At 35.4% G+C, this 23294-nt stretch overlaps 1 protein-coding gene across 5 annotated transcripts in view; it reads right to left on the reverse strand.

The window, feature by feature from the left end:
• Tbc1d5 (TBC1 domain family member 5) overlaps positions 1 to 23294 on the reverse strand; it is a 434903-nt gene that overhangs the window by 224455 nt on the left and 187154 nt on the right. For all 5 annotated transcript variants that reach the window (XM_060369652.1, XM_060369648.1, XM_060369651.1 and 2 more), the window contains 4 exons: positions 17731 to 17839; positions 16197 to 16286; positions 16031 to 16105; positions 13825 to 13892 (listed from right to left, as the gene is read on the reverse strand). In XM_060369652.1, coding sequence (XP_060225635.1) covers positions 13825 to 13892; positions 16031 to 16105; positions 16197 to 16286; positions 17731 to 17839 — 342 coding nt within the window. The remainder of the gene's footprint in view (positions 1 to 13824; positions 13893 to 16030; positions 16106 to 16196; positions 16287 to 17730; positions 17840 to 23294) is intronic.

The following is a 23294-nucleotide window of genomic DNA, read 5'->3' on the forward strand; positions in this document are numbered from 1 at the left end:
TCACAATAATCAGATTAACAGCAGTAAGCACACGGAATATGTGTGTAAGGCCTAGGGTTCCATTCTAAAGTACCAAAGAGAATTTACTGATTATGTATGACAAAAGAAACAGGGCACTTGAGGGACAACTGATGGAATGGGAGAAAATATGTGAATGCCATGCATTTAATAAAAATTTCTCTCACAGACAAAAGGCATGAACAGACATTTCTCTAAAGAAGATACATAGTGACTAACAGACATATGAAATTCTCTGTACTCTACACAATTAACTATCTATAATCAGTGAGATATCAGTATACATCTGAAAGAATAGATACTCATAAAAAGACAAAAATATATCAAGTACTATTGAGAATGTACCAAGAATGAAACCCCCAATTACTGTTTGATGGGAATGTAAATTACTACTGCCAATTAAAAAATGTATAAAGGATTGTCAAAAATAAAATTTCCACTTCTTCACACTGATTGTAAGATTTGATATATCAAAGAAATGTCTGCACTCCTAGTTCCACATAGAACATTTGCCAATTATCACATCAAACAAAATATATACAAATGGATGAAAGGTTGAGAACAAACATACTATGCATACACAATGGAATACTTTTCAGCATTAAAACAGGACAAATTCTAGTAGTTGTAAAATATACACAGGAAGTGGATAACAGGCTAAGCAAAATAAGCTACAAAAAGAAAGGCAAAGTCTACATGTACTCACTTACATGCGCAATCTAAACTAATGGAGCTCACAGAGCAGGGGGCTAAGAGCTGGGGATGTAGGTTAGTAGTACACCTGCACTGTTCCCAGCTTTCAAAAAATTAATTTAAAAAACCAGTGTTTGTGCGTGTGTGCGCAGTTATGTGCATAGGAGTGCTGGTACCCACAGAGGACAAACACTTGGGATACCCTGGAGCTAAAGTCATAGGCAGCTGTGAGAAACCTGATACGGGTACTGGGAATTGAATTCAGGTCCTCTAAAAGACAAGCTACTGCTCTTGATGGCCAAGACACCTCTCCAGCATCCCGTACTCAAATTCCTAAATTGTATATCTTCATACATCTGAATGTACACTAAAATAAGTTGGCAAAAGTCTCTGAATATGTGATTTTAAAAGTTATTTCAAAATAAAAACAATAATGAATTCAAGGTGTTTCTGGCAATACTTGGAATTGCATCAGAAGACATCACTGTAGACAAAAATGTAAGCTATCTTAACTCAACTTTTCAGACAAGATACACACACACACACACACATACAGAGAGACAGACAGACAGATACAAACAAACAAACAAACAAAAAAAACATTTCCTGAGCAAGAAAAGGGTTAAAAAAAATAGAGTGAAACAATGAATGGCTTTGTTACTGAATTATAGTACATAATTAGGTAATTAGAAATATTAAAACAGACAACAGGGAACAGGACAGGATCCTCTCACAGAGGACCTCTGAAAGACTCCACCAGCAAGATACCAAAACATATGCTAAGATTCACAGCCAAACTTTGGGCAGAGTGCAGAGAATCTTATGAAAGAAGGGGGAGATAGACATGGAGGGAACAGGCGCTCCACAAGGAGAGCAATAGAACCAAATAATCTGGGCAAAGGGGTCTTTTCTGAGACTGATACTCCAACCAAGAACCAAGCACGGAGATAACCTGGAACCCCTACACAAAAGTAGCCCATGGAAGCTCAGTGTCCAAGAGGGTTCCCCAATAACAGGAACAGGGACTATCTCTGACATAAACTCATGGGCTGGCTCTTTGATCACCTTCACCTGAGGGGGGAGCAGCCTTACCAGTCTACAGAGGAAGACAAAGAAGCCAGTCCTTATGAGACCTGATAGACTAAGGTCAGATGGAAGGGGAGGAAGACCTCTCTTATCATTGGACTTGGGGAGGGGCATAGGAGAAAAAGAGGGAGGCAGGTGGGATTGGGAGGGGTGAGGGAAGGGCTACAGCTGGGATATAAAGTGAATAAACTGCAATTAATAAAAATAAAAAAAATTAAAAAACATTGACCCTATTCATAAAAACAAACAAACAAAAAAGACAAAGGATTGGGCCCAGATGAATCAGTGAAGATGCAAGTATTCAATAAGATGCCCCAAGGGAAAAAAAATAAAGTCTCTGGTAAAGGTTTATAGTCATGAAGCAGGTCAAAGAAGCATAAAAGGACTGGAAGAAAAAAGTAACTGATGATATACCCATATTTCAAAAATAGAAAATCAAAATAAGCACTCATCAAAAAATGAGCTGATGAAAACTCCCTAGTATACCATTAACTACCAAAATAACTATAATACTGTACTCTTTTTTATTGTTTTACTAAAGAAACACCAAGAGAGTAAGCCAAAATTATATGAAGAACAGTCTAATACAGAATGAAAACCATGCATTTGGGAGGGGGGAGTGGAAACAAGCACATGGGAGGGCTTGAAGGAAGGAAAGGGAAAGAAGAAATTAAATCAAATTACAAGACAAACAAACAAGAAAAGGTAATAAACAAGTCCTGAGGTCTAATTGCAAGATACTGTTTAAAACAATGTTTGTTGGAAAGTCTTCAGGACTTGGAAGGCAGAAGGTTCTTCAGGAGTTGGTGGTGAAAGAATAAAGGATATGAAAGAGACTGATAAAGATAGGCCAGGAAACAGGCTGTCAGCAAGGGCATCTGTGACACTGTACATACAGAACAGTACAGGAGGAAGGGAGAAAAAGGATTCCTTACTATGAACGACAAACACAACAATATATCAGTCTCTAGTAATACCGAAAAAGGAAAAAAAAAAAAAAAAAGGTAACCTTGCTGAGAGGAGTCAAAGGACTGAAAAAGAAAAATTATCATGGCTCTTGCCATCCAGGGCAGAAGGAACAAAACAAAGCAGAAAGAAGAACTGAGAAACATGCATGTGCAAGAATCAGCTGACGTTAAAATCTTCTGCCTCTTAGCTTCTCCAATCAGCAAATGATGCTTACATTATGGTACTGCTTCATGGCTAAATAAAATCTAGGACACAGGCAGAAAATAAAGATTAAAGATGAAACAAGAAGTATGAATATGAAACCCATTTGTAATAGCTAAGATAATAGCTAAGATAAAGGAGGAGGAGGAGGAAGTGGAGAAGGAGAAGGAGAAGGAGAAGGAGAAGGAGAAGGAGAAGGAGAAGGAGAAGGGAGAAGGAGAAGAGAGAAGAAGGAGGAGGAGGAGAAGAAGAAGGAGAGCAGCTCCTAGACAGGGCTAAGAATCACACCTGACAGAGCTCCAGCAGGTAGACTTTAGTGCCAAACTGTACCTAACAGCTCCACACAATTACTTGGTCTAAATGTTAATGCTTCAGAGTTAAGAAACACTGAATGAAAAATAGATTTTAATTGCCACCACTTTCTAAATAAGCTACAATGTGCAGATTCACTGTTATTCTGTCCGATTAGCTTCATGTGTGCTTTGTGCACTGAAAGTGTTCAATATATGTTTCTTAAAATGAAGAAGTACTCAAGGAATTAAGTAGCTGAATCAGGAATTAACCATACAAATGCTCAGCAACTGTTTCAATCTACTGCATCATGGAGCCTCTCAGGACAGGCTAGCTTGTTCTCTCTCTTCAGCTACTTCTGCTGTCCATTCTATTTCCACTTCTGAGTGAGATACCCAAAAGATGCTCTACCATACAGAAAGAACATTTGCTCAACTATGTTCATAGCAGCTTTATTTGGAATAGCCAGAAACTGGAAGCAACCAAGATGTCCCTCAAACAAAGAATAGATAAAGAAATTGTGGTACATTTACACACTGGAATACTACTCAGTTATTAAAAACAAGGAAATCTTGAAATTTACAGGCAAATGGTGAAAACTAGAAAAGATCATCCTGAGTGAAGTAATCCAGACCCAGAATTATTTACATGATATGTACTCATAAGTGAATTTAAGCCATAGAGTACAGGATAGACATACTACAATTCACAGACCCAAAGAAGATAAGTAACAAGGATTTCCCAAGGGAGGATGCTTAAAAAATAAATAAATAAATAATTTTTAAAGGAATTCATATCATTCTTCATGGTGATGGACCAAAGTAGCTTCTCCTTGGATATAATTAAAAAAAAATCATTAACAAGACAATCAAGTAGTCTTCACCCCAGAGATGCAGAGAGATGCAGGGAGAGTTTAAGATATATAAATTAATAAATGTGATTCACCAAATAAACAAACTGAAAAAGAAAAAAAAAAAACTTGGATCATTTCATAAAAAGTAGAAAAGGCTTTGACAAAATGTAACACCCCTTTATGATAACGGTTCTGGAGAGATTAGGGATATAAGGGAGATACCTAAACATAGTAAAGGCAGTTTATAGCAAGCCTATAGCCAACATCACCTTAAAAGGAGAGAAATACAAAGCAATTCCACTGAAATCAGGAACAAGACAAGGCTGTTCACTCTCTATCTGTTCAATATAATATTTGAAGTCTTAACTAGAGCAAAACAACAACAACAACAACAACAACAAAAACTTCTGAAGGAGATTAAAGGGATACAAATAAGAAAGAAGGAAGTCAAAGTACCTTTATTTGCTAATGATATGAAAATATAAATGAGACTGTAAAAATTACTGGAAAGCTAGTATGGCTGATGAACACAACTACAGTTGTATACTGTAGTTGTATACTACAGTTGTATTTGAATAGGAAAAGATGTTTACATCTGATAGAGAAGTAACATTCAAAATTTATAAAGACCTTAAAAATCTAGATATCAAGACAAATACCCAATTCAAAAATGAGGGACAAATCTGAGATTTTGTTTCTTTTTCATTCTTTTATTATTATTATTAATTTCAATTTATTCAATTTGTATCCTGGCTGTAACCAAGTCCCTCATCTTCCCCAGGTTCCACCCTCTTTTTCCTCCCCACCATGGTCCTCCTCCCCTCCTAACAGACCCTACCTTATCAGGTCTCATCAGGACTATCTGGCTCTTGTGAGAATCCCCAAAGAATCCACGCTGTTGCCAAGACAATTGGTTGCACTCCACAAATGGACAGCAAGGCCACATTGGGTGACACTATATAACTCACTGAACATGGAAAAGTCTAGCTGGTACCTAAATTGAGCCTTCACATTTACAGTCTAGAGTCTTTGGTACAGGAGGGTACTTTGTACACTACCAAAAGAGAAAAGTAAACACCAATCCAACCACAAACTGTAAAAGAAACCTTTATTTGCCTGGCTCAGTTGTGTCAGAGGCAGTAGCCTCTGTCTGCTAGCCTAGGCCTAGGCCTGGAAACTTCTAATCTCCATACAATCTAACCTAGGCCTAGAATGTTTTCTGCCTCTGAACTTACTGCTTAATAAGCTCACCCTTTCTTGTTCTTACTGAGCTCAAAGCTGGCTGGTTCAACTCAGCTCTTCTGGCTCAAACTCCTCTCCCAGCTAGTTTATTCAATCTGTCTTTTCTTCAGCTCCTGAATTGCTCTGCTTGGTTTTCAACTAAATCCAGCAATCTTTCCTAATCTTATGGCTCTTTCTCATTTTCTGGCTTGTTCAGTCTTCACCTGATTTCTTTCTTTGCAACAATGTCCCTCTATTACTGTCCTCTCTCTTTATTGCCCATTAAGTAGCTTCCCTTTCCTCTCTCTTCTCCTGAGAGTTGGGCATAGACTATTCTATCAAATCTTTCTCTGATTTGTCATCTTTTCTGTAACTCAATTAGACATCACTTTCAAAAATGGGTGCTTCCTTCCACAAATTAACTTAATATCCATATTTTTTAATTAAAGGCATGTACCAGCATTCCTGGATCTAAGTTTGTTTGTTTGTTTGTTTGTTTTCCTCTATACCAATGTGGCCTTGAACTCAGATCTGCTTGCCTCTGTCTCCTGGATTAAAGGTGTGTTTGTAGTCTAGCTGGATCACTTAGAGGATAACCTATAAGTCTTTGGCTATAATCTCTTTCCAGAGTAGCCACATTCTGAGTTAAAATTCCTCTACAACAAACCCTTTGACTGACAATGTTGTCTTGCCTGCAAGATATGCTAGTGTAATGCCAAAAAGCCCATGGGAGTAACCAACAAATATTTAATTTGATGGAAGACTCACTTCAGGAGATCAAACCCATACCTAAAACTGCCCTGAAACGAGCCCACGGACCCAGGAAAAACCTAGATAATACTCTTCTTAAAAAAAATCACAACAAATAAAATGACTCATAATGACATTCTGTTATACTCATAGGTCAGTGCCCTGCTTGGCCATCATCAGAGAAACGTCTTCCTGCAGCAGATGAGACAAATACAGAGAGAAATATAGGGAGGCAGTAAGCAGAGAATAAGATACCTTGAAACATGTTACCCTAAATGAAAGGTCACCATTAAATCCCTCCCCTCAGGGTTCATGGAGCCCTTCTGAAGAAGAGGTGGAAAGAGTGTTAAGAGCAAGAAGGAAATAAAGATGTGAAGGAAAAACAAAAAACAAAAAACAAATCAAAACAAAACCCATATGAACTCACTGAGTCTGAGGCAGCATGCACAGATCTACACCAGGTCCCTTACATACATAGTAAGGCTTCTAGTTTAGTGTTTTTATGTGATTCCTGAGTGTGTGAAGAAGTGACTCTCTGCTTCTTGTGCCTTCTCTTGGGCTCTTTTCCTTCTGTTATGTTAGATTCCAATGTGTTATCTTTTATTTCATTTATTTTCACTATTATCTCTTATAAGCCTGTTTGTTTTCTAATGACAGGGAATGGTGGTGGGAAGAAACTTCATGGAGAAGATGGAGGGTAAACTGTAATTAGGATACATTATTTGAGAAAAAAACATCTAATTTCAATACGATGAACAAAAAGAAAACAAAACCAGTATGGGAAAATGCATATTTCTAAGTTATGTGTGCAACAATAATAATTATTTTGTTTTTGCCTCAAATGTGAAATGAGGAAGGACTATGGGCCATTGGACAGAGGAACTGTTTTTTCTATTACTGAAAATCTGCTCTCCTCCACCCCCTTTAATATTTAAAAAACATACACACAGGTTGCTGATAACTCGTAGAGAGCGGCTTGTGTTGTAGTTTTCACGTTCTCGGCTGTGAACAAGTGCATATGTGAGGCTGGTCGTGCGTGCACAAGTGTGTACTTTGTCTGCATTAAATGAAATCACAACACGAAGCACACCCCTCATTCATGTGTGCCTGCAGTCCACCTCAAGGAGACTGAAAATATAAATACAAGCTGCTATTTTGGTGTGATCACATGAATATGGCAGCTTGTATTTTTTCCCCCTGTAACATTTTAACACTGGGCAGATTGTATGAATTAACACACACCAAAATCAATTCTGCTTTGAAACTGCTTGTAAAATTCCCCTTTCCCCCAGAGAAATTTGCATTTAATTTAAATAAAAAAAGATTCCAAAGGAAACTGTAAAATTTTCCACCAGCTTGGGCATTCTTGAAGTTATTCTGCAGACAAGGGAGTGGATGGAAAGGTAGACTTAACATTTAAAAGAATAATAATTAAATAAATTAGCTCTGTAAAATCATTTGGATAGTACTAATATAACAGGCTTATTCAACATTTATCTATTTACTATCAGCATACCGCAACATAATAAAGACTTAATTACACTTGACCAAAACTTATGTAAGTCTTATATATATTATAAAAATTAAACATTTCTCGAGGAAAGAGAAAACAATGTAAATATTATATGCCATACTTATACATCAAATATTAAACAAAAACATTCATATATATATATATACTACTCAAAAATAAAAATTATCTATATAGTCCTTTTCAACAGAAATTTCTGAAAAGATAAAAAAAGTATACATAGGTCTTCCCAATTAAATAGCTATAAAGATTTAAATGCACTTAATGTAAAAGACTGAATTTTTAAATTCTATTCAAAATTAACTTAAAGGCACAGATACTTGGTTGCTAACAAAGTAATTAGTACACACCTACAGTTTTTAAAAGATTTTCAATTAGTGATTATACATATAATAAAATCAAGCTCTAAAAGAAACTATTCCATCTTTTAAAACCAAAGTGAAAATGACTAACTGCATCATGACAATTCACATAGGAAACAGAAATGTTAACCATTAGTAAGAATAAAGAGGATCAAAAGTTAAAGAAAATGACCAGTAAAACCTCACAGGCTAACAGGCAAACTTTTTGTTTTTTATTTTTTTTATTATTAGTTACACTTTATTAACTCTGTATCCTAGCTGTATTTGCTCCCTCAATCCCTCCCTAACCCTCCCTCCCTAACTCATCTCCTCCCTGCCCCTTTCCAAGTCCACTGATAAGGGAGGACCTTCTCCCCTTTCATCTGACCCTGTTTTATCAGGTATCTTCAGAACTGGCTACAAAGTCCTTCTCTGTGGCCTAGCAGGACTGCTCCTCCCTTGGGGCATAGGGAGGTCAAAGAGACAGGCAAACTTTTAAATATGACTGAAGTTACAAGTAAAATACTAACTGAAAGAATTGCAGTCATCTACTTTAGGAGACAGAATACATGTAAAGAAAAAAAGGAGACTATTTGGCAAACACATATAATATGTTAATCTGCAAATGGTGTTATAGATGTTGTGTATTTTTAGAATAGACCTTGATAGACCAAATAACATACTTCTTTGGCATCTAGTATGGAAATGCTATTGCATCCTGAAGTCAGTTACTTTAAATAATGTTGAAATTGAAAATTGCTAACATTAGAGCTTTTCAATTAAAATGTGGCACATTTTTTTTTGTCAGAACAATCTTAACTCTAAATTATAAATTCTAGGAATTAGACATTCCTTGATTTACCTTGTATCTACGTTTTGTTTCTGTAATAAAAATGGGGATATTTATAACTTCATTAAGTCAAGATCAGGAAAAAAGAATCTAATGTGAAAACAAACTTCTTGAAGTAAAAATGGAGTAGTGGTTTGAATTGGGTATTAAAATAGTTTAGGACAAAAATATTTAACACATTGAATATACAGATTAAATAAATCTAACAATCAAACTGTCTTAATATTAGACTAGAAGGTTGATTCTACAAGCATTTTTTAATGTGTGAATGTCTTGTAAGATTAAAGATAGTATTAAGAAATACAATGTAGGCTAAGGAGTACTGACTGTTAACTTTATCATAGTCATTGGATGTTTATTCTGCAACAATTTGGCAATGTGTGCTGAGACAAAACAAAACAAAACAAAAATGAAACAAAAAAAGCTAACACAAAACAACAAAGCACCACAAAGCAAACAACAACAAAAACTGGGATTCAGTTCCAGTTCATTGCTTTATCATCATCTGTCAATGGGGTGAAATGAGTACACAGACTAACACCAGAGGTCTTGGACACACTGCTCCTTCTATGACACCAATCGATATCATTGTTTTTTGTTTTTTTCCTGCTTTTCCTACTTGCCTTGAACTTACTGGGTACATGTTATACTTATCTTGGCATCTATGATTCCTGAAACACTTGGAGCTCAATAAAAGTTTCATGAAGCATAGGAGAGGATGAAATACATTTAAGACCAAAATTAAATATCATCTAAAAATTATAAGAAAAGTCTACAAATATAAAAAAGACACTTAAAGAATACAAATGTAAAGCTATAAAATGTGTCATGGACATGGTGCTGATGAACTCAGGCCTTAAATGCTAAGTGTCAGGGACCCAACAGCAAGCAGAGGGATAAATAGAATGCTAGGCACAACCTGTTCTTATAATAATGGCAGAAAATAATAATGTAAGAGGGATTTAGATGTTCTTTATATAAGCCAGGCAAATCCATTTTTCTGTGGCCACAAACAGTCAAGAGAAGAAAAGTTGTAAAATAGACTCAATGAGAACACGTCAACAACAGACTATAGATAGGGTAAAAACTCCAAATACAGCAGTAATAAAAACTGAATAAGAAAAACACAGAAACACACAATTTGTATTTAAAAATGTAAAATGTGTATTATCAGTCTATTTACTACCATAATTTATTCTACAGCTTCAGTTTAAGTTGCTAATATCCTTTAACTTTGAAGACTCCAACAGACTCCTAAAGAATGTTATTCTAGGGCTGGAGAGAGGGCTCAGAAGTGAAAAACACTGGCTTCTCTTCCATGGGTCCTGACTTTAATTCCCAGCAACTAAATTGTGGCTCAGATCTGATGTCCTATTCTGTCATGCATACATACATGCAAATAGAGTACTTATATCCATAAATAAATAGTTTAAAAAGAACTCTATTCTACACACAAGCCAGAATTTTCTTCCAAGTGCTGCCCATTACAAATGGAACCAAATCCAGAAGTCTATGTTCTAAACATGGCTTGCCTCGTGGTTCCCTTTTTAGATTCCCTTCTTCAAATTACTTGATTCTAGTCATGCCTAACTTCTTACAGTGGGAAATTTTACACAAGTGTTCCCACTGCCTGAAATACTCTTCTGTTAGGTCTCTAAAGGGGTGGTAATGAAGATTTTTTTTTTTCACATCTCGGTACAAAAGTCATACTCTCAGAGATGCCTTTTCTAAGCACTATTCCTAAAGCAAACAGAACTTGAGCTACTCTCTGCACTTCTTCAGAGGAATTGTCACCTTTAATAATTCTGCCCTGGTTTTATAAGTGCTTACTGTTTTGTTTTTGTTTTCTATCACATGAAAAATACATCCTGTGATTACAAACCTCTCTTATTCAACAATGTCCTGCAACAAATGACACAATGCATGTTTTAAAAAAACAAATTTCTTAAGTAACAACTTAAGAAAGCACAAAATCTCTGAAGTGTACTATTTTTCTTCCACTGTATTACTGGTTGTTTTATAGGTTTAACTGAAAGTGATAGGTTTCAGATCACTTGGAGCTAGGGATGGTGGTTCATGCCTTTAATCCCAGCACTTGGGAGGGAGAAGCAAGAAGGTTATGAGTCTAAGGTAATCCTTGGCTAGGAAGTGAACTCAAAGACAACTAGGGCTAAATGTAACCCTGTTTCAAAACCACCAGCTTCCCCACCACCACCAGATGCAAAGTGGTAATGATATTTAAGCTTTCATATTTTGGTGAGTTTGCAATTTGGTAGCATTAAAGTAAAACTAGCTACTTTACCTTAGAGACTAAGTCTTCTGCAACTTTTTTTCTTGTTCTTTAGTTTTTGCTTTGAGATAGAGTCTTGCTACACAAACCAGGCTGGCCTGGATTTCCCAGAGGTCTCCCTGCCTCAGCCTCTGTAGTACTAGAATTCAAAAAGTTTGAAATTTTGAAGAGATCCATGGCAACTTCCTCTAATATATATTATATATAATTATATATAATTATATATAATATATATTACCTCTAATATATATTATATATAATTATATATAATTATATATAATATATATTATATAATTATAGTATATTATATAATATATAAAACATATGTATTGTTATATAGTTTTAATATATAACATACTCTATTTATATTATATAACATATATAATATAAAGAGGCTCAAGGAAAGTCAGAGATGGATCATACTGACTGCTATCTACACTGTGAACTATGGGTTCTCACAGATACCTACCCTGAATCTTGTATGTGCCTTCAAATACACTAATAGGAAAAAAAGAAAGGAGAAAAATTAACTGTATACATATTGCTCTGCATATCTTATATTTTCAGAAAAAAAAAAACCTAGAAAATACAAAACCAGAATAGTTAGAAGAACACAACTTTCAAGATCTACTACTTTCTTATACAGCAAGGGAGAAATAGTTAAGCTAAATAAGCAAAATTATGAATAAGTTCTCATTTGAGTTAATTATAACAATTGATAATCCTCATTTATTTAATATTTATTTGAACCATTCTCATGCCCTGTGGTTTCTGAATATGTCATTTTAGACCAGGGCCATGACCTATACATTTCCATTTAATATATACAGAAAGATAAATTGAAATTCTTCTTATGAAGCCAGGCACAGTGGGCACATGCCTGCAACCCAAACACTGAAGGAGGCAGGCAGATCTCTGTGAGTTAGAGGAAAGTCTTATCTGGAAAAGTGAGTCCAGGACAGTCAAACCTACATGGAGAAAAACCCTGTCTCAAAAAAAAAAAAAAAGAAAAAAAAAAAGATTGTTCTTATGAGATGTAAGAGTTTTGACACTTTTAAAATAAAATCCTGCTACTATTTGGCACGTAACATTTATTACTATGAAACCTATTTTACTGACATTGATTACCAAGATTCTTAAATAGTTAATGAGGAAATACTTTTTTTTTAAAATCACTATTTTTTCTATTGGCCTCATATGTGCAAATCAAAAGGTGCTGCAGTTTCTCAAAATTGGCACTGAAGAGTTCAAGTACCGCCCTGACAGCTCTAACGATAGCTTTTTGGAAAAATAAAATAAAATAAAATTGGGTGACTCCTAAACTAACTGGAAGTCACAACAAAAATGGCTCCAACTGCACACATTAGCTGCAGTATAACTGGTCTCTCAACTCTTGATTCTGTTTAATTACTGTAATTTTTAAGCAGTAGTTTTCATCTGCTGAACAGCCTTGTATGATTCAGAAGTAATTCAGGTCATCTGATTCTTCTGTGATTTAGGATTTAAAAGAAAGATTTGAATATCAAAAAACTAAAGACTCTGACATTGTTACAGACAGAACTACAAAGAAACACAATGGAGAAATTTCAGAAGGTTTAGTATTTTTCATGCACTCTCTTTGGCTTCACAGTAACTGCAGATATAATGATTAACTTTACTAACACTTGTACAAAAGCTTAAAAGCAAGATCACTACTTTCCATGCAAGTTGAGCATCACTAAATTCAAAATCCTATATCCAAAATTTTGGGGGCATTGAAACAATATTATCAAAACTTTTGAATTCAGGAACACTTAGAATTTTTGGATTAGAGATTATTAACTAGCAAAGACAGTTCAAAATATGACACACTCAAATCCCAAGAATTTTTGGCTAGGGATAATCAACTTTAAGTGACTAATCCATAAAAATGTTGGGAGGTATTGCGCTGTGGTATCTCAGTAGCTCACACCTTTATCACAGCACCTGGGAGGCAAAGACAGGGGGATCTCTGTGAGTTCTTGGCCAGTCTGATCTACAGAGTGAGTTTCAGGACAGCCAGGAATACACAGAGAAGCCATGTTTTGAAAAACAAACAAAGAAGTTGGTAGGTAACTACTACTGTCCCTATTTACAGAAGAAAACACAGAGACAGATGTTGAGAGTAATTTGACCATAGTTTTACCATCCATTACCTAGAACTTACATTAAGTCTCTGAGGTAAATCCCAGATATTTCAGAACAGATGATGCAGAAAGATGAGGTCTGATTTGGAAGAGTGATAAGACATTTACTACACAACAAGAAGCGGCTTTTCAATATGTAAGTGCTAAGTAGATTAATAGAAGAGGTTACTTATACACCCAAATAGCATCCAGAGAAATAGGAAGGATAAAAGCAAATGAAAGGAAGGCGGCTACAGAGTAATTGGCTGGAAGGTAATGAAAAACACAGAAGATAAATTGTCCAAGTATTACCAATATAAATGATCACACAATACCACCCTTTCAGAATCATATGAAATATTAGAAACTGGTAACATTCCCAATGGATATGCAGTTTATTTTGAATAGTTTGAAATCTGTAAGAAAAATATTTATAAAATTAAAATTTACCTTAAAAGATAATTTTGAATCAAAGCTAGTAGAATACTACAGTCAATTCAGGCTCCTCAATGGATTGTACATTTTGTTAAAATTACAAAGAAGTAACAGCATTTTGAGTTAGTGAATGAAACATTGCTCTACATACGTTCTTTTGACATCTTGTTCAATCATGGATCGCAGTTCTTTATCTTGAAAGAACTTGTTCCAAAGACTCTGGAAAAAATGAGAATAACCTAATTAAAACAATCTCACACTGATTGACTTTTATGACTTCAATTTAATAAATGAAGTGATTGAATTTATTTTTCTCTGAGCTGTTATTTTTGATTTCTCAGACAGGAAGCCTGAGAGAGAAATAATTTTTATTAAAATCTAGTCTAATGCAAAAGCACAGTTTTTGCAGCCCTTCGCCATCGCAGCTCCTAAGCCTAAACCTCTGCAGGAGGAAGGGCACTCACTCTATTTCAATTCTAAGAAACATTTACATAGGTTTTCAAAATGGAAACTAAAGAAAGTTTACAAATTACTTAATTTTAATTCCTTTAATTCCCTCAGTCTGGAGGCAGAGGAAGGAAAATCTCTGTGAGTTTGAGGACAGTCTGATCTTCACAGAGTTTTACTCTAGTGAAGACCATGTAGTGGGTCAATAAAACAGAGGAACAAAAACAACCATCCAAAAATTACTTATTATTTTATGGTACTATGATAAAGTTTATGCTTCAGAAAAATGCTAATATAACTATAAAGTAAGAAGAAAATTCTTTTGTCAGCTAAGTACAGAGGTGTAGAGCATCAGCAATTGAGTAAGTTATGGTCTCTGTTAGGTATAACTGCCCCTAACTCCCTGGAATGTGAACTTCAGAATCACACAGGTAGTTGCTTCTTTCTTCTTTGGCAGTCCTGCTAAGTGGAGACTCCTAAGGCAGTCCACAGCAACTTCCCTCTCCACTACATCCCTAAGCCAAAGTTCTCATCTGGACCCTCTTCCACTTTAGAGCTAGTTCTTCAGAGAGCCCTTGCTCTTCCCCACTAGGGCCATTCCTAACATATACACACACATAAACACAAGACCTCTCAGGAACTGAACTCACGTGGTCAAACAGAAAATTCAATTTTGTACGTGAAAAATTAACCTTAGACTGTGTATATAAGCCTATAATTAGCAGTTAATTATTCAGACTGAAAGTTAGCCAGGGACAAATACAAAATCCACTTCTTTTCCTATGCTATAATGGATTAATGTTTTTAATTAAATTAGCCAAATTCTGGCAAATTTTCCATCAAGGAAAACAGAGTCCAAGAAAACAGGTAGCCAGTTTTCATACTGAAACACAGCTCGTGTTAATGTCAATATGCTCAAAGTCAAAACTAACTATATAAGTTTATAAAACAATGACATATATTTTAGAATACAACAGCTTAACTAAATTATTCACTTTTCAAAAATAGAGCATTCCCACATTTAAAAAGCAAGAAGTAATTTATAGTACAGGGTATAACTCAATAAAAAACGCTTCAGTGTAGATGCTGACAGTTCTCAAAGGCCCCTGTGTTAAAGGCTTGGTGACCTAGCACTATGGGGGGGGGTGTGGAGCCTTCAAGAGATGGGTCCATAGGTGCTGAGTAGAGACCTCCACTGGTGAGATGCAAGCATGAGAACATGAGTTAGAATCCTCAGCATCTGCAGGCAAAGCTGAGCATGGCCTGCTGTGGCTGAAACTCCAGCACTGTGAGATGCAGGTAGATCCTAGTCAGCTAGCCTAGCTGAAAGCAAGCTTCAGAGTCAGTGAGAGACCCAGCCTCAAGGGAATAAGGCAAAGAATGATAAAGTTGGAAACAATGTCCATCTCTGATCAATACAGGTGTGCATATGTGCTTGTATCATACTCGCGTGCACACACACACAAACACACACACACACACACACACAAGTACATATGCATGAGGATTTAGGTAGTTTAAGTGGTTAGAAAAATGAAAATACTGAACATAAAATACACTGTTTGCATAGAAATTTTCATGTAAGATACCCTTTACCTTACACAGATGATGTAAGCCACTAAAGCATATTTTTCAGGATGCAAAAACAGGTTGAAATAAGAATATAGAAGATGGCCAATGAGATGACTCAGCAGTTAAGAACCACAGCTATTTTTTCACAGGATTTAATTTAGTTGCAAGCACCCTTAAAATGGCTCTCCATAATTCCAGTTCGAGGCAATCTTTCGTGCTTTTTTTAGCTTCCACAGGCACCAGACGCAGACACAGTGCACAGACATACATGCAGGCAAACCACATACACATAAAATAATAAGTTAAAAATAAACAAAAATAGTAAAAAGGAAATTTACTCCTTCATCTTGTGAAAGGGGATTGTTGATCATCAGATCCTGTTGGCCAACAACTTTCCTTGGATTTGTGATATGCTGGTAAAGAAACAGACATACAGAAAGGTCAGAGCCTAATGAACTTAAAAGTAAGCATATACAAATATTTACATTAGTTATATTTACTTACTATTTCTTTAATGTTGCTATACCATGCTCTTAGTTCTTTAATTCTACTGATCCATTGACTTTTATCATGAGGAAGAACACAAAGAAAAAGCTAAAGGGAGAAAAAAAGCGAAGACATTAAAAAAAAAAAACCCTACTATGTATGAACCAGGCTAATACGATTGTTTGAAAAATGAAAGAAACACCCCATTCAATATAATCATTTCAATTCCCAACAATATGGTCATGGATATACTAATTATATGGTTATGAAATTCAAAACTAAATAATCAAAGGTTAAAAGCAAAAAAAAGGTTAAAAAGTTAAATCACAAAATAGATTTAACCTTTCTTCAAGATTTGTTCTAAAAGAGGAGAAAAGCAGAGGTTCAAGTCAAATCTACCAAGGAATGCTAGGAAGTTACTGCATGCAACTCATAGTAAGCAATTTCTAGTTTTGAGTTTTCTTTTAAGAAAGCACAGGAAAGCTGAGCAATCTGAGGGCTGAGGGCATAGCCAAATAAGGGAAGCTATTCCTTTTACAGCAGAGAATGTAATTTACAACTGGCAATCAGCATATGAAAATAAGCAGTCTTAAAATGACAAATTTGATTAAATTTAGTTTAATACAATAATGAGTCTAGACTTAAGACTTATTTTTAGCAACTGAAATATACTTAAAGTTAAACAACACCCAATGAGAGTGCGGCACAAATATTTGAATACAAATTTCCTAGCAGCAGTTCTCTTGGCTGCCTCTAAAAAAAAGAAAAATGTATTTTCATTATTAAATCTAAATTATTCAATCTAGAACTGTATAATACATCATGTATCTCTTGTATTGTTTTGATTTGCACAGAATTTGTAGCTCAATTTATGCACATAATCTTAAAAATATATAGAAGTCATTTAAAAAATAAGTCCACACCCAAAGTCATTCATTTTAGAGAACAAAAATGGGTTAATTTTTCAAAGCAATTAAAATGATAACTACAGATCATCATTACCAGTTTTGGTAACCAATGACCTTTTCTCTCTGAAGGAGAGTGACCCAATTTCCTTCTACTCTCCTGGTTGCCATTTTATATCACTAACAAAGAAATGTGAAGTCTTTACATTAGTTATATTTACTTACTATTTCTTTAATGTTGCTATACCATGCTCTTAGTTCTTTAATTCATGTGCTTTTTTAGGAAGACAAGAGCAGGATGACTAAATAACAGCATGTCTTATCAAAGGAATGTCCTGCTTAACCCCTCCACCCCTCCTGCCCTACTTCAAGACAATCTGAAAAAGCCTCCTCCAGGTGATGTAATAGTGCTGTCCTGTAAAGACATGAAAAGAGTTACTTCAAAGGATTCATTTACTAGCTCCACTTGCCCAGGTGGCTCACTCTTATTAGTAAATGTCCTATGAAAGATTAACATGACTGGCTAAAAAATTGGAGAGAAATATCCTGGAAAATTCAGTGATCCCTGTGAGGGTAATCTTCCAGGGCATCAGAAAATGTGTTGATATATTGCAACCACAAACTGTAAATAAATATTTTCTTCTTACCTTCCAGCAAATGCTTCGGAACCTGCTGCTTCTCAGCTGCCCATTAATCCCCTTCTGTCTTATAGTTGCCAAATAATTGTTGTTTACAAACAGTTCTTCCCATTCTTTCCTGTAGAAAAGGAACCAGATCAGGGTGTCCTTTTGTTAAAAATCCTTCCACTACAAGAGGAGTGCTACAGAAAACTAATTTTAAATAGCCTAAGAAATTTAACTTTTAAAATGTATATATTTAGTGGTGTTCTGTATCTGAACGAATGGCTGTCTTTTTGGACACACTTCTTCTGTAGATTTAATGAATATGTAGATCTCTATAATTATCCTAGCATCAAATTTTGTAATGTCTATGGAGGCTCTTCCATTTCCTCAAAAACATTCGTAGTGTAGTTCAGTGAATAAGAAAAATGGGTCTTAATAAGAATATATGCTTATTTATCTGTTAACAAAAAATACACCTATTTCAAAATTAAATAACAAGAAGTTGCTTTTTGGTTATACTGGCTTCTCACATAAAATAACTCTTTGATTGTCACATATAATAGAATAATACCTTTTCAACCATGTATGTTCTTTTCAACTAAAGTGTCCACATCTTCTTTCTACATGATCCATGTGAAAATGTTAATAAGTACATGACAATTTCAAGACAACATTAAAAAAAATGTTAAAGACTGTTAAAGGCAAGCTTGACTACTTCGCAGTACCTATGGCTGAGTAGATAAACAACTGAAACACACCTCCCAGGCACGCAGGCACCAGGGGCCCAACACCTGTCCCTCATTAATATACAAGGAAATCTGCTCTACAGGGAAACAATTGGAAATTAATTGTCTCAAACCATTTACTGAGGTCGACTAAAAGAATTAGATCCACATTCCCATCATTATGCACCAAACTCAACATTAGGAATTATTTGTCAACAGTTAAGGCTATAGAGATCAGCCTCATGAAATTACCCTTAAATTCCAAAATACTACGATAAAATTAACATACGATGTAAAATTCATTATCAAAGCCAAAACCCCAAACACAGTCTCTGAAGACAGACATTCTAAAGAAGAAAGCTATTGAAACCTCAGAAGCAAAAAGGCTGTCATTGGTCAGATTCTATGCATGAGGAGAAAAAACATGCCTTGAGAAACTGTTGTAAGGAACTGGAGATATAGTTCACTACTTTTGTTTCTTTGTTTTTTTAGTGGCATAGGCATTTCAGTCCCCAGTACAGGGCAAGATTATTTTTTAAAAGTAGCATGATGGCATTGAGCACAGGAACTCACAGCAACTGTGGTTATCTATACGAAATCCTACACAAGATTAAAACACAAGATTAGGCAATTAAAACTTCCAACATGGAGTTGGGAGGGCCTCCTGAGGAGCCCAAATCTGGCTGAGGAGCTTTGCAGTCGATGGCTGCCGGGTGAAAAGTGTGATAACTATTCTTGGTTGTCAACTTGATTATATCTGGAATTAGCTAAAACACAAAAATTGAGGTCATATCTGTGAAAAATTTTTGCTTATTTAAATTGGGAAGATGCACTTCTATTCCAGATCTCAAAGTGGGGAAGACACATCTTTAATCCAGTTCTTTTGAGATGGGAAGATCCACTTCTGCCTATATAAAAGACATGGGAGGAAACTTCTCTTTGCCTGTTTGCTCTTTCCTCCCAGCAAATCTATTCCTTTCCTGGTTTTAAAGCCTTCTTTGAGATTTTGAAATATACTACTGTGCCAAACATACTAATACCTTGTATTAGTCAAGGATATACAGATATATAGATATTAGACATAGATATAGATGTATCTCTCTCTCTCTCTCTCTCTCTCTCTCTCTCTCTCTCTGTTTCCTTGACTAATACAAGGAGTCACTTTTCTTTATTAGTGTGGCCACTGGTAGATTACTCATGACCAAGTGGATAAATCCAGGGCCATACACGTATGAGCAACACTAAATGGACTCCATGGGTTAAGGAACAAAAATGTGTGTTTCAATGAGTTCCACACATATACCCATATTGTGTTTTTAAGAGGTACTTAGTAATACTCAAAGAAGAGATAAAGAAGCACAATGATCTTGGCTTTCAACCTGTGAACAAAAAGAACAGACTTTGAAATCCAAATTAAACTTAATTTATAAAAAAAAACAAAACGAAACAAAGACAAGCACTTCTATAGCCTGAAGACATCAGTAACTCTGGATAGGAAAAAGAAGTATGAATTAGTGACTTCCAGTCTTCCTATTCACAGGGGTTAAAAACCTACAGAAGGTTAGGTGTTGCTAGTGCCTGGACTGCCATCCTGTCTTTAATTACAAATTAAACTTAATTAATAAAACAAGACAAAGAAAACCAAAACAAACACTTTTATGTCCTGAAGACACCAGTAATTCCAGATAGGAAAAAGAAGTATGAATTAGTGACTTGCAGTCTCTTCCAAAGTAAATTCCTATTCATAGGGGTGAAGAACCTACAGAAGGTTAAAAAGTTGCTAGAGGCTGGACTGCCATCCTGTCAAGTTCAGTAGGCCTTTAATGTCAGGTTATGTGATCAGTAAATAATGAAACAATCATGAAAACGATCCTGTACCTTGACAGAGAAAAGAAGTCTGGGGCATGAATTAGAAATGTCTCTGAGACTTACAATGACTTCAGCTTAGTTGTTTGTCTAGCTCTAATTAAGGTGTAACATTTCAAATTGATGAAAGCTCTCATGAGAGAGGCACACAGAAGCCACAAGACAATCTACTGTCTCTTCTATGGAATAGTATGCAACCAATAAGCTGTCATATAAATTAATATGACAATATCTATGAAGTACTTAGTGTTAACAGAGCTACCAAGAGACTTGAAGTTAGGGGAGTGGACAGATGAATTTTTAAACCCATGATGGGAAGGTGAACAAAGCTCTTGGGTAAAAAAATAAAAATAAAAATTAGTTTAGTTATAATTAAAAGTCCAAATATGAAATAATTAAAATCATAGCTACTGATACTTTACTTACAAAAACTGATCTATCTCAAGTTTAAGAGACTACAAAGAAGTTGAACAAAAATAAAATGAGATGTTTTAAATGAGCTTATATATGAACTAGAACTAACTGATTTTGAACTTAGGGGAAAATAAGAAATACCAAGGACTTATTGGTAGAGTTTTTCAGTTTATTTAGTAAAAATAAAGGAAAAGTAGTCAGCAAATTCTCTCATACTCTATTTCAGATATATACATACATGTGCATGGAAGTATACATAGAGGGTAGTAGGTACTTTGCACTGCCAAAAAACAGACAATAAAGCCCCAATGCTAAAATAGTAATTGTAATATTTTAGGCAGAAATTGTTTAGCCCCTATAGAAACTAGTCTCTTTGGTTATATCTCTTTAATGACTCTTTTCAAATGAGAAAACAAATATTTAGAAGAGAAGAAAATCAGTATAACCTAGGAAAGTACCTTTCTAGAACAAGTAAGCTAAAAGACAATGCATAATCCAGACACCATAAGGGAAAAGAGTTCTGCCAATTAGCAGGAATGACATAGGATCCTGTTTTCTCCCTAGATGTGAGTTAATACTAGGTGTACGGGCAGAAAATGAGTTTTTAACAGTGTAAGACGGAGAAAGATGTGTTATGACTACAAGCAGTGAAGATAGACTTGGTGCATTTAAATATGTAAGAATATTTTTCTTCATTTTTTAAAACCTTTTAAAAGGTTCTATATATAAGCAAGATACTGACATAATTTCCCCACTCCCTCTCTTCCCTCCAACCCCTCCCAAATATTCCCCAATTACTCTGAAATTTATTTTCATTAATATTACTGTTTTATATGCACAAAAACTGATATAGAAATAGAACTAAGTCCATTTACTTAGTATTGCTCGAATGCGTATTTTTTTGAGGCTGACCACTTGGTATTAGACATCCAATTACGTGAACTCATCCTTAGAGAAGACATACCCTGTCTCCCACAGCTGTCAATAATTGTCCACTTCACCTACAAGTGGACCATATCTTCCCTCCAGCATGGTTATAGCAACTAGTAGTGTCACTCTTTTATGTGTTATTCAGGCAACCATATCACAGAAAGTACAAGGGTGAAGCTTTCCTGTTTATATATGTGTATAATGTGTGTGTGTGTGTGTTTGTGTGTGTGTGTGTGTGACATAATCTTTCAGCAGACATCCTGGTCCTCTGGCTTTACAATCTTTTGGTTCTCTTTTTTATGATGTTTGTTCCCTAAGCCTTGGGTGTGGAGACCTAGACTTTAAGTCTTTCTTTAAAAAAAAATTAAAAAATTTTTTAATAACTTATTCAAATTTACATCCCGATTTAGATCCCTCCCTTTTTTTCTCTTGGCGCCATCCTTCCCTCTTCCCTCTATCCTCCTCCCCTATTCCTCAAAAAGGGGAGTGACCCTAGCCTATCAAGTCTCTTTAGAATTGCCTGCATCCTCTTCCTCTTTGGCCAGACAAGGACCCCTATCAGGAGGAAGTAAACAAAGAACAGAAAACAGAGTCCACATCACAGACAGACTCTGCTTACAGGGAACCCACATAGAGCTGCCTATGGGCTACATCTAAGCAGGGTGTCTAGGTTCTCTTCCTGCATGGTCCTTGGTTGGTACATCAGTATCGCAGGGGCCAAAGACTGGGTCTCCTTGTGCAGACTGTCCCCTCTGAGTCCTTCTATCCCCCCACTCTTCCATAAAACTCTTTGAGCTCTGCCCACAGTTTGTCTGTGAGTTTGGGTCCTCCTTTAAAAATAAATAAATAAATAAGCAAGCATTAGTGCCACCAAGTGGCAACTTCTCTACCACTGCAGGCACCAGATCCCTGAAAGCAATCAGCACTTGAACACTGCTAATAAATTAACAGTGCTGCCTTAGAATTAATCTGATAAAAGTGTTGATAAGAACTTGAAATTACCCATGTATCCCTGAAAGAGACCACGGTGAGTGAGTAAAAGTGGCCAACTGTGTAGCAATTGTCCCTTCAAAATTTCCAAACCCCGTCCAGGAACTAAAACGTCCCCTTAGGAAAACTTATTTCCATAGTCAGCCTCCTGCAGTGGTTTGTCTTCATTTTTGGTTTTGATAGAAATTGTTTTGTTTTGATAGAGCTTCTCACTGTGTAGTCCTCGATAGCATGGAACTCCCTATGTAGATCAGGCTGGCTTTAAATTTACAGAGATCCACTTGCCTCTGGCTCATGAGTGCTAGGATTAAAAGTGTGTGTAACAACACCTAACCTAGGAAATTATTCTGACTACTCAATAAATGAGTACAGCGAGTACTCATTTATTATAAAGAATTCATTTATTTATTTATATTTATTATATATAAATATATATAAATAATATTTATTTATATTTATTATAAAGAATCCATCTATTTTCAATTATATATTTTAATGGATTTCCTAATATTTATAAATAATGTAAAATCTTTTAAAAGTTTTTATACATTTCAGTATATGTATTTTTCAAACGTATTTTGGTCATATTCTCTTTCCTTTCCCAACGCCTCAAATACACATCCTCTCTGCCATCCCATTTAACAAAAATGGGATTTTTTTTTC

This window comes from Meriones unguiculatus, chromosome 16 (genome assembly GCF_030254825.1).
Source record: "Meriones unguiculatus strain TT.TT164.6M chromosome 16, Bangor_MerUng_6.1, whole genome shotgun sequence".
NCBI lineage: Eukaryota > Metazoa > Chordata > Mammalia > Rodentia > Muridae > Meriones > Meriones unguiculatus.